The sequence below is a fragment of the Rhinopithecus bieti genome, unplaced genomic scaffold (genome assembly GCF_001698545.2).
Source record: "Rhinopithecus bieti isolate Rb0 unplaced genomic scaffold, ASM169854v2 scaffold_19969, whole genome shotgun sequence".
NCBI classification, from domain to species: domain Eukaryota; kingdom Metazoa; phylum Chordata; class Mammalia; order Primates; family Cercopithecidae; genus Rhinopithecus; species Rhinopithecus bieti.
The window spans coordinates 637507-649609 of record NW_016810434.1 but is presented as its reverse complement, the minus strand read 5'-3'; the positions used below and the strand labels follow the sequence as shown (position 1 = coordinate 649609).

Here is a 12103-nt window from a genome sequence, read left to right as displayed (position 1 = left end):
TCTGTCACCCAGGCTGGAGTGCTGTGGCCGGATCTCAGCTCACTGCAGGCTCCGCCTCCCGGGTTTACGCCATTCTCCTGCCTCAGCCTCCGGAGTAGCTGGGACTACAGGCGCCCGCCACCTCGCCCGGCTAGTTTTTTGTAGTTTTTAGTAGAGACGGGGTTTCACCGTGTTAGCCAGGATGGTCTCGATCTCCTGACCTCGTGATCCGCCTGTCTCAGCCTCCCAAAGTGCTGGGATTACAGGCTTGAGCCACCGCACCCGGCCCAAAATAAATATTTTTTAAAAGACTAGGTATAAAGAACATTTTGGGACAACTGGCTAAATTTGCCTATAGACTGATTATTTGATAATATTATTGTATCAGTGTGAAATCTCTTGGAATTGATTACAATAATGTTGAAGAATGTCTTTGTTCTTAGGAGCTACATGCTGAGGTATTTTGGGGTGAAGCTTCCTGATGTCTGCAATTTATTTGCAAATGGCTCGGGGGAAAAGGTGCATGCAGATATGTGTGTGCGTGCATGTGGAGTGAGGGGAGTGTATGTGTCCTAGTGTGAACAATTAGTGAATCGAGGTCAAGTATATGTGGGTTTAAGATCTTTCAACATAAAAAGTTGGGAAAAATATTAAAGGAACAACACAGCATTCGGAATGGGATCTGGGATGTGACTTCAGGTCTGATACAGAGACGCATAGAAAGAACAAAAACCCCAATATTGACAGTGGTCACTGGTCACTGCTGAGTGGTGGCATCACCGTGATTTTTTTTCCTTCTCTATATGTAAAAAAAACATGTTTTCAGGTTTCCTACAATGATGACCTACCTGTTTTTCATAATAGGGAAAAGGTGTTTATAAACATAAAATTTTCAGTTCCTTGGAGTACTTCCCATTAACTGAGGTAGGACCGTAACTATAGACGTAAGCTGAGGCAGAAGGGATTTCTGTTGGAAACAAAGGCCATTTCCCCAGAGACAGGGGAATAGCCCAGTGGGCACCTTCAGAGGGCTTCAGGTGAGGTCATGTTCTCATGTGTCAGGAAGGGTGGAGGCTGGGTCATGGAGTAGGCAGCCTCTCAATGACACTCTCCAAGAGTTTCTTTTTTAGCCCAGTTTACTTTAGGTCAGGCATAGTGGCTCAGACCTGTAATCTCAGCACTTTGGGAGGTCAAGCAGGAGGATACTTGAGCCCAGGGGATCGGGTCTCACCTGGGCAACATAGTGAGACCCTATCTCTAAAAAAAAAAAAAACAAAAAAAATTAACTGGGCGTGGTGGTGTGCACCTGTGCTCCTAGCTACTTGGGAGGCTGAAGTGGGGGCTTCACTTTAGGCTGGGAGGCTGTGGGTGCAACCAGCCATGATGTGACACTGCACTCCAGCCAGGGTGACAGAGTGACACCCTTTCTCAAAAAGAAAAAAAGAGTTTACTTTTCAGCTAAATCTGTACACGTGCATATGCTTGGTCTGATCTGGTTTAAAAAAAATCGTGAAAAAGTTTCTAATTTGGGCACAGAAGCACAAGAATTCTCACATCTCAGTTTTAAAACCTCCATTAGGAACCCCCCAGAGCCTCACGCCACTGGGCTACCCTGAAGGCATCTGGGACACACAGCCCAAGGCACAGGGGCTCCTGGTTGAGGTAGAGGATGACGGGAGTGTGATTTGGGGTGCCCAAGGCACCCAGATCTGTCCTGGGCTGAGGGGGGGCCAGCAGAGTGGCCAGCAGGAGCAGGGAGCATCTCCCACAATTCACTCTGGTCCTGCCACTGGTCACGTTTAGGAAACAGCGTGGTTTGGTCACATGTATTTATTCCTACTAGAAACTTCCTACTGAAGTGGAAGGACCACTGGCAGAGAAACAATCATTAAATTCTCCAAAGTACCTAAAATGTTATTACATTCTACTGTCTCTCATTTATAAAAGATCATCTAAAAACAACTGTACAGTCACTTGATACAAATAATTGCTCAATATTTACCACTTAAGATGATTTTCCATCTCATCGTGAATGTCCTGTCTGACTTTCTGTTCAAAGAGTGCCTCCTTCATCTGTCTCGTTTTTGAAATTTCAGTGCCCTGGTCCAAAACTGAAGGCAGGAGCAGACAATGTTTATACCAGTAATCAGATTAAAGTCATGTGCAGAGAGAAAAACACATTTCTAATGGCGAGGCATAACAGCAATCTAACCGAATTTTGTTTTTCATAGGTAATCAGTATGACAAGCAGTAACTCCTTCATATTCGCTCAGAGGCTGCTTTATGGCCAATCAACTGGTTACCTTCTCTTAATTCTTTAATCTTCAATTTTCCTGGTTCTTGGTTTAAAACAGTTGCCACAGCAAATGGATTCGATAAATCTACTGGAAATCTGAGGTTCTGGTACTCAATTTCCTAAGAGACCAAATCAATAGGGAAATCCGTTACTCTGCCACTCTGTCACCCTTTCATCACACTGAGGACAAGGCCCACCATACCTTCACTTTCTGAGGCTTCAGTGTCGCTGGTGGTCGGTGAAAATTTATATGCATCATTGCTTTTTCTGGAGGAACGTTTACTTTCTTAGAAAGAGTATTGAACCTTTCAAACTCTTCTAATCTATAGGTTTAAACAAAAGTTAAATTAGTAAATAAGCCATTAACTCAAGGTTCCTAATTTTGTATGTTCCTTCTGATAACACCACAACTTGAAGTCCCTTATTATATCTAAACTGAAAATAAACATGTGCCTCAACAGTGGTCTACTAAAATAAATGTGATGTCAGTGTATTAGAGTGTAATCAGAGATATCAAAAGAGCCCACCAATGGTTGTTTTGCCTTACATTCTTTTTTTTTTTTGGAGACAGAGTCTCACTCTGTCATCAGGCTGGAGTACAGTGGCACGATCACGGCTCTCTGCAACCTCTCCCTCCCGAGTTCAAGTGATTCTCCTGCCTCAGCCTCCCGAGTACCTGGGACTATAGGCGTGCACCACCACGCCCAGCTAATTTTTGTATTTTTAGTAGAGACGGGGTTTCACCATGTTGGCCAGGATGGTCTCCATCTCTTGACCTTGTGATCTGCCCGCCTCTGCCTCCCAAAGTGCTGGGGTTGCATTGCCTTACATTCTTAAAGAACATACTGACTGAAAACGTGACATGCTGAAAAATGCTCTCAAGGTCTAGCATAATCCATTTCTAGCCTGTTGGTTTTCAACAGCTAGATTTATTACATTAAAAAAAAAACTTACCTTGATTTATCTTCCTAGTAAAAGAATGATTATGCAATTGTTTGTAGCAAGATATTTCAAAAAAAGATTCAGATTAATGTTTGGGTTCTTTTCTGTAATTAGAAACTGACTTTGGACATGGGTAGTTAGAGATAGTGCAGCTAATAGCCTGCAGAAACTATTCGGGTTATCTATTATGAGATGCAGTAGAACTGTGTTCTATTCAGAAATGCTACCTATGAAGCATTTCTTTTTTCTTTTTTTAGAAATTATTTTTATCTTAATAGTTATATTTTCCTGCAACACAAGGCAAGGTTATGATTTTGAAAATAACCATTTTAAAATTTATTTGTTCAGTACCAATTTGGCATAATAGTTTAGGCATCCATGTGTGGACAATTGTTTTATAGGATAAACACTGGTCTTCTGTGACTGTACAAAAATAAGATAAAAATAGGTGAACATTCACTCACTCTGACAGTTAATATGTATTTGCTGAGCACCCATTGAACAGGCCTGGTTGCACTGTATGGAACTTATGTTAGCAACCTCAAATTTAACGTCTCTCATGTAAGAGCATGCACAACCCAGGGCATGGGAGAACCTGTCCCTTGGTGAGACTCACACCCACCAACATGCTCTGATGTGCAGGGTGAGGTGCTTATCCAGGTAGTGAACTGAGGTTCAGCATCCTCATCTCAGTGGAGCCTTGACACCACTTCTGCTGTTAAATACTGGGGAGCAACTAAACCTGGGGATGTTAAAAAGCAGCCTCCTAAACAATATCCTCAACGTTGATGATGGAAACGAAGAGGTCAAAGAAAATGATAAATCAGTTACATGTGGAATTTGGCAGTGCCAAATTTAGACATGAGTAAGTCTATCACACATCTATAATGAAGTGAAGAACGCAATCTATGAAAATTTCAGAGAACACTACAGCCAGTATTTTTTACTGTTCAGAAATTACAGCCAGTTTTTTTCCCATGTCAAGAGGATACTAAATAAGATACTAACATAGTAATTTAGAAATAGCGTGCGTCTGCATTTGTATGGTGCTTCTGTCATACTGTGCTGTTGTGCATGTAAAAACACAGCTATGGAAGGAAATACAAATAAAAATCGCACTCATATGATGTCTTTAAGAAAGTCATTTGAGTATTGTAGCACCTGATGTGAAGTGGCAAACACCATTTTGCTCACCTGGTTATTTGCCACCAGAAAAATCAGCAGTTTTAAAATCTGTGTTTAGTTCTACTTGTTTGTTGCCTGAGTGATTTTATTTCAATGACGGTTATTTGCAGGATTTGGGTTCAGCAGGCCACACTAATATCCTATAGTTGACTTAGGCTGTTTCGAATTTTTAGGAAGAAAATCATGATATAAATATCTAAGATATCATGGAGTGAGTTCATATTTTGGTATAAGGTTGCTACTCTACTTGTAATATGCTTAATGATGTTAATATGTGATGTGTATCCATGTGCAAAGAAGAGGAAAAGCAAGATATTTCCCCATCATTTTCAAAATAATTGTCAGAATCTTCTAAGATTAGTATTTATACTGTGACAACTTTTTTTTTTTTGAGACAATGTCTCGCTCTGGCGCACAGGCTGGAGTGCAGTGGCGTGATCTCAGCTCACTGCAATCTCTGCCTCCCGGGTTCAAGCAATTCTCCTGCTTCAGCCTCCCGAGTAGCTGGGATTACAGACACGTCGTCACGCCCAGGTAATTTTTGCATTTTTAGTAGAGACAGGGTTTCACCATGTTGGCCAGGCTGGTCTTGAAAGCCTGACCTCAGGTGATCCGCCTGCCTCAGCTTCCCAAAGTGCTGGGATTACAGGCGCGAGTCACCACGCCCAGCAACTTTTAATTTTTATAAAAATCATGGGTATAAGAAAAAATCATGATGTTAACCAGAGGTACTGAGATGTAAAAGTACAAGCTCATATTCAAAGGGAAATGGAAGTTCGGAAAGGATTTGTTATGAAGTACAACTTAATCCCACTTCACATCTTCACTAGTCTGATGGTGCTTTGAAAAACCTCCTGTGTTTTTCAAACATTTCTGTTTTCAGACATTTCTGTCTCTGCCTCATGTGAAATCACTTGTAATATGACTTATTTTGGTCTCTTGAGGTTGTGGGCCATTTCCCACTGAGCTTTGCAATAGGCACTGCAAACATCAAGGACTCAGTTAATTGAAATACTATATGGAAACCTTATAAACAGTTATGTTGTTCTGGCCCTATTGTACACATTTTTGAATAGGCAATAAGACATACATATGGTACACAATTCAAACAGTGCATCAGTAGTAATCAGTGAAAAACGTGTCCCTCAAAATCCTTTTTTCTTGTTTCTTCCCTTCTTGTCAGAAGCAACTCCAGGAACTAGCATATATATGTTCTATATTTCTGTTATGTTTTAAAGTGTATTTTATGTTGGCTCATCATTTTAAATACATTTTTGATGACATTCTTTTACAAGAAAGACAGAATGGAAGAAAGAAAGACTTGGATTTTCGAGAAAGGGTTAAGAATAAACAAAAACACTGCAAAGATGCCATACGGTAAGGCCACGCTGGGATAGCATGTTCCGGTGAAGACACATTCGTACGGTTGAGAGTTGAATTGTGAAATCCATAACTGCATTTTTATTTGTGCAGTCCCATACTGAAAGGGTGTAAACTTAATAGTCACAGTCATCTTCCCATTAGCCGGAATTATTCCTGAGAGGAAAGAAATGAGAAAATGTGATACCCTCTCTTCTTGCCAAGTCTAGTCACAGAGGCTGACACACACACGAATACAGCTGACTCTCCGACAACGCGGAGGTTAGGAGCGCTGACTCCCCACACAGTTGAAAATCCACACACAACTGTTGGCTTCCCAAACACTTAACTACTAGTCTACTGTTGACCAGAAGCCTTAATGATAACATAAGCAGTCAATTAACACACATTGTATATGTTATATGTATTATTTACTATAAACCAGAAGAAAGAACATGTGATTATGGAAATGATAAGGAAGAGAAAATATATTTGGTGTTCCTTAAGTGGAAGTGGATCATCACAAAGGTCTTCATTTTCTTTGTCTTCATGTTGAATAGGCTGAGGAGGAGGGAGAGGAGGGATTGATCTTACTGTCTCAAGGGTGGTAGAGGCAGAAGAGGTGGAAGAAGAGGCAGACACACTCAGTCTAACTTTTATTGAAAAAAAATCTGAATATAAGTGGGCCCATGCAGTTCAAACCCATGCTGTTCAAGGGTCAACTGGACATTCTTCCCATGCTAAGCACAAGTACAGTATTTCCATTATCCTTATGTAGCTTTTTCATTAAATACGTGTGAATCAACTTCTGCATGTTTACATTGATCTTATTTATTAATTACTACATTCATCCTTTACAATAATTATTTGATTGCATCACTTCTACAAATATATACATATCAATCTGCATTAGTGATTCAGACATGAATTCCCAGAACTATCATCTGTAAGCAAATTACCAGATGTCAATATTAAGGCTGTAAGCAACAGGAAAAGCTAGGAACACACATACAAGTTTGTGTCCAAACAATTCACTTCTCTTTTTGTATAATTCGATTCTTTCTTTTCAAATCTTTAGGATGGACTGCTATTCTCCCCAGAGTCAAATATCACACCATGCCTAATCCTTCTTTTGTATCTCTGGTGCTGACAGGGCTTGGAACATAGTAAGTGCTTGGAACATAGTAAGTGCTAATAAATGTGGAGAGAAAAAGAGAACAAAGGGAGGATCAATTTTATTTATTTATTTATTTATTTATTTATTTATTTACTTACTTACTTACTTACTTATTGCTGTCCCCAACTAGAATGTAAACTGGAGGACGAATGTTCTCTCTGACTTCCAATGAAGGCTCTTAGGTTTGCTCTCTAGATGAGACCACCTGCACCTGTACATCCGGTCCTCCCACTGTCCCTGCGGAGGCCCTGCACAGTCTCCCATACGTGCCCTCCTTTACATTCATCTGCTTCCTGAATCTTGTGCGACCCTCCCTTCTCCCTGTGCCCAATCACACAGGCCTTTCCTTCACCCATTCATGTGCTTATTGGGTGCTTACTGTGTGTCAGGCACTGTTTAAGGCACTAGAGTTAGAGCAATAAACAAAACAAATCCCAGATCTCACAGTTTACATTCTAGTTGGGGACAGCAAAACATAAACAAATGAACATAAAATACAAAGTCAAGACATGAATACCAACAGGGCATGGGGAAGCAAGTGGATGGAAAGGAAAGGCCCCCCCTTGTGAGAAGAGGTGGGAGCAGGGGTATGAGAAGGAAAGGGCCTTGGCTCTAATCCCTTATCATTGGCTCCTGCTGGCTCTGCACTCTGCACTGGCTCGGCACTTGCAATTCCCTAGGCCTGAAGAGCTCTCTCCAGATTTTCTTTTAGCTTCATCCTACTCCCGGAAATTACTGCATTTACCATCTGCCTTCTCCTAGTTAGAGTGTAAATTTTAGGAAAGCAGGCACCTGCTCATTACTGCATTCCCAGCTCAATAAATTCTTGTTGAATGAGTGAATGAACCCAAACTTAAAAGCCTATATCAACCTACATATTACACCAAACTCCCCATGCTTCTCCCTCCACAGGAACCTTCTGTCAGCTCTGCTGAACTCGCGTACCCTTGATGTGTTACCTTTCAAAGTTTCCCTGTCTCCCAACTAGATATCAAGCTCATAAGGCAGACACCAGCCCCATACCTTTCATATCTTCCTGGATCCCCAGCACAGTGCTTCAGAAATAGGTCTTCATCAAGCTCCTGAGAGCAGAAGTCAAACTCTCAGTGATACTCACTAGTGACCCTAGAATCCACTGCGGGGAGGAGGGAATCAGCAAAAGACCCTGGGTCCATCAGCCAACCTAAGACCCGCTGGAGACAAACTGTGACTCTCCATCATGCGTGGGACTTCAATACTTTGACCACCCACTTGGTCAGAACATAGCCCCCTTTAGCCCATAAATTGATCCGGGGCTCTAAAATAAGAACATTCTATTGCTTCTGCTCTAGCTCATTAACTTAAAAAATAAGGACAAGCTCTGGAAGCAAGGATTAATGTTTGCCTTGACCTGGCTGATTTATTTTTAAGTGCTGCCAGCTCAGACCTAATACATAAAGCACACTGTGAAGGTGTAGTCTAGGCAACCAGAGTACGCTGCTTTTTCCATTAACAGGCAGCAGCGGATCATCAAATGTTAGCAGCTGTAAAAGGGGTGCCCAGGAGTTACCGCTTACTGCTCAGCCAAAACTAACAGTGGGACAAAGGAGAGTATGTTTCATGCTTTTAAAGTGAGAAGGGTACCACCCACCCCCAACAATGACTACCTCCTTAAGAAAAGCCCAGGCCGGGCGCGGTGGCTCACGCCTGTAATCCCAGCACTTTGGAAGGCCGAGATGGGCGGATCACGAGGTCAGGAGATCGAGACCATCCTGGCTAACACGGTGAAAATCCGTCTCTACTAAAAAATACAAAAAACTAGCTGGGCGTGGTAGCGGGCGCCTGTAGTCCCAGCTACTCGGGAGGCTGAGGCAGGAGAATGGCGTGAACCNAAAAAAAAAAAAAAAAAAAAAAAAAAAACCCCCCCCCCCCCCCCAAAAAAAAAGAAAAGAAAAGCCCAAATCGCTCTTTTACACTTCAGGCCAATTTCATCAGGTCAATTTCAGATCACCACCCTTAACATAACCAGGGGTAATGTTGAATCACAGGACATGGAGGGTGGTGGGCAGAGACAGAGAGAAGAGGAAAAAACTCAGAAATCAACCGAAGGCTAAGAACACTCTAGTTGATCAATATGATGGGTATCATAAGAAAAAGTAACAGCACTGAAAAATAATATAATGGTAAATGAAGTCATGAGGAAATACCACCGTGTCTTCACCTGGACTACAATTATACAAAGCATGTGCATTAACATGAAAAGTTATTGAAAGGAGACGGAAAAACAAAAGCACATTACTTGTTATGGCAGTGAGGCCCAGGATGGGGAACAATAAAAAAAATTTCTTCTTTCCCATGTCCAGACAGTGTTACTACGACATTGTACCAGCACTGTAAAATTATTTAATTTTAAAATAATTTTTTCTTCAAAGATCTCAAAAAGTACAGATCACTCTCCCTAAATTGTCATGGAACCATTCAATCCACACAGTGTTACCGAGGCAGAAAAGGGTCTGGAGACAAGGAACCTAAGGCCGATTCACGCTGACCTCCTAGAACTAAATCGGAAGGAAAACCCCAACTCTCCGCACCTAAGTAACGAAAGGACTGGAGGCTACTCCCTTTGTAAAACCCCCCACATTTTCTGCATGGCAGATGGAAAATGGAAAGTATCTCTGATTGATTGCAGAAAGCAACCAAGGCATAGGAGTCTAAGTTTGTAACTTCACTTCAGGCTCTGACTGGTGGTCACTACCTCATTTACACAGGGTGTACATCAAGTAACCAATGGGAAACCTCTAGAGGGTATTTAAACCCCAGAAAAGTCTATAACAAAGCTCTTGAGCCCCTATACTCGCTGGCTCCCATCCTGTGGAGTATACTTTTGTTTTCAGTACATTTCTGCTTTTGTTGCCTCATTCTTCCCTTGCTTTGTGCATTTTGTCCAATTCCTTGTTCAAAGCACCAAGAACCTGGACACCCTGTACTGGTAACATTATAAGTATTGGTTTTAGTATTCCAAGATTGAGGGTTCCTCTAGCTGGGTGACTTTGGGTAAACTACTTGATCTCTCAAAGCTAATGTTGGGAAATTAATAGCTATTTAGCTTTAAAATCATCCACATTCTAACCATGCTTTCGATTCACTGGATTACAGAAGGGAGGGCTAGCATCCCACTCACAGTGGCAACACTCCCCAGCTTCTGCTGCTGCCCAGGGAGTGTGGGCAAGAGAGAGGCCCCAGCAGACCCTTACTTAGTCCTTGCTTGATTATACATGAACCTGTGTAACTCAGCTTGGCTACCTTAGCTGAGGCTCAGTTTTCTCATCTGTAAAATGGGTCAAGGCTTAAAGGAGAAAATAATGTACAGGGTCTGGGATAATGCTTGGCACATAGTGTGTGTCCCATAAATGTGGCCTTCCCAATCCTTATGCTAAATAAAACAAGTAACAATTTATTGTGTATTGTCATTAAAATATCAGAAAGAAGAAATATTTCCTTGAAAAACTTACACTTGACCCGTTTGAGTTCTTACACAGGAAGAGGCAATTGCCTCACGATACCAAATCACTGGGATGAGCGTCCCAAAGCAGCAGGTCTTCCTTTTGCTCCACCAAAGTGCCAAGTGCAGGCAATCTACAGCTCAGAAGGTAAGGACTCGGCGGCCTCTACAAAGTGTAGTTTAAAACATAGGCCTGGAGACCTATCATGAAGAAGTGAAAGAGAAGCCCTGAGGGCTTTTGGATACCGGTTCATGTCTAAATTTCCCAGGAAGAACAACTCCTGCTCAGCCACAGCAGATGAAAACACGTGTGGTGCACATACTGAGACGCTAACAATCCCTGGAACTTATTTTAATCCTTTATTCCTTTCTCCCTCCAGCAAGCTTTTTTGGCCGGAACTAGAAATAAGTGGTAAAATTAAGTCTTTCGGAATCTACTGACTTTCTATTTCATCCCTGTACATCAAATATCCAAAATGCAGACTTTGGCAGCAAGACCAGACAACCTGAGGGCTATGCCTATGCTGATGGGGGGATGTGGAGAAGGAGTCTGAGTAGAGGATGCTGGGGGGATTAAGCCAGGCCAGGAATTCCTTTTCCATCAAGTATATAAGCTGCTGGCCAGGAGCAATGCATGCAGCACAGAGGCACTGGTGTCTAACCTCACAGAGACAGCACCCGTGGAGGGCAAGACAACTGGAGGGGCTTCAGAACCTGCTCCAGGAGCTGTAGGAAGTGCAGCGCACCCCCCAACCACCCACTGCTGGAGCCCATTCACTCCACCATCTGTCCCTTACCATCTCCAAGGTTACCACCCATCTGAGCCAACCTCAGCTCCTTCCTGAAGGGGAGGCCTGCGCCCACTTTGTGCTACTCCAACCCTCATTCACCTCAGGAGCCAAAGAGACCTTTTAAAATATGCATCAGGCCATGCCACCCTCCGCTTCAAACTCTCCAGGAGACCCCCACCCCGTTCAGAAGCCAATCCTAACACCCCCTCCTTGAACCCCTTCCGGCCTCTCCAATAGGCCTTGCATACTCCTCCCCTTGCTCACACACCCTGTACACAATGGGCTCTCGTCATTCCCTCGAATATAACCATTGCCGAGCCTGTTCCAGCCTGGCAGTCCTGTGTGGGTTGCTTCCTCTCCTTGAAACCCTCTTCCCAAGTCTGGTGCCTTTTTTTAACTGGGTCTAAGCCGACATGACTTTTCCTCCAAGAGGCTCTTCCCGATCAGCCAGTCGAGAGCAGTCATCTGGTCACATCATCATGTCTTATTTTTCTCACCACCATTTTTACTCTGGACAACGTCTTTTGTTGGCAGGCCTGCGTCTCTGCCCCCATTGGCATCTCTGCTCCAGCACAGCAGGGACCAGGTCTGTCTTGCTCTCTGCAGTACGCAATGCCTATACCAGTGTCTGATGCCCAGCAGGCGCTCGGTAGTTACTTATGGAACGAATGGACGGATGAAGAATGTTAAGACCACAGGGAGGAGGGGAGCCCTGCAGAAACCAAGCGCAGAGCATTTCTGGCAAAAGACGGTGAAGAAAAGCTTCAGCTCAACTACCCTTCTTCGAAATCACAAAACAATAAGGAAAAGAAGGATAAAAATGGTAAGGAAAAAAATCTATTAAATAGGGAAGTGGCTATAATCCTGAAGCACAATAGAAAGCACGACTACCA

The 12103-nt window shown here is 42.8% G+C and overlaps 1 protein-coding gene across 1 annotated transcript in view; it reads right to left on the bottom strand.

Annotated features, from left to right (window-relative positions):
- The window catches only part of CFAP221 (cilia and flagella associated protein 221), a 123180-nt gene that overhangs the window by 58074 nt on the left and 53003 nt on the right, over positions 1-12103 (bottom strand). Inside the window, exons 8-11 of the mRNA XM_017891994.1 lie at positions 5779-5938; positions 2478-2598; positions 2283-2394; positions 1982-2090 (exon numbers count right to left, since the gene is read on the bottom strand). Of these exons, the coding sequence (XP_017747483.1) occupies positions 1982-2090; positions 2283-2394; positions 2478-2598; positions 5779-5938 (502 nt within the window). The remainder of the gene's footprint in view (positions 1-1981; positions 2091-2282; positions 2395-2477; positions 2599-5778; positions 5939-12103) is intronic.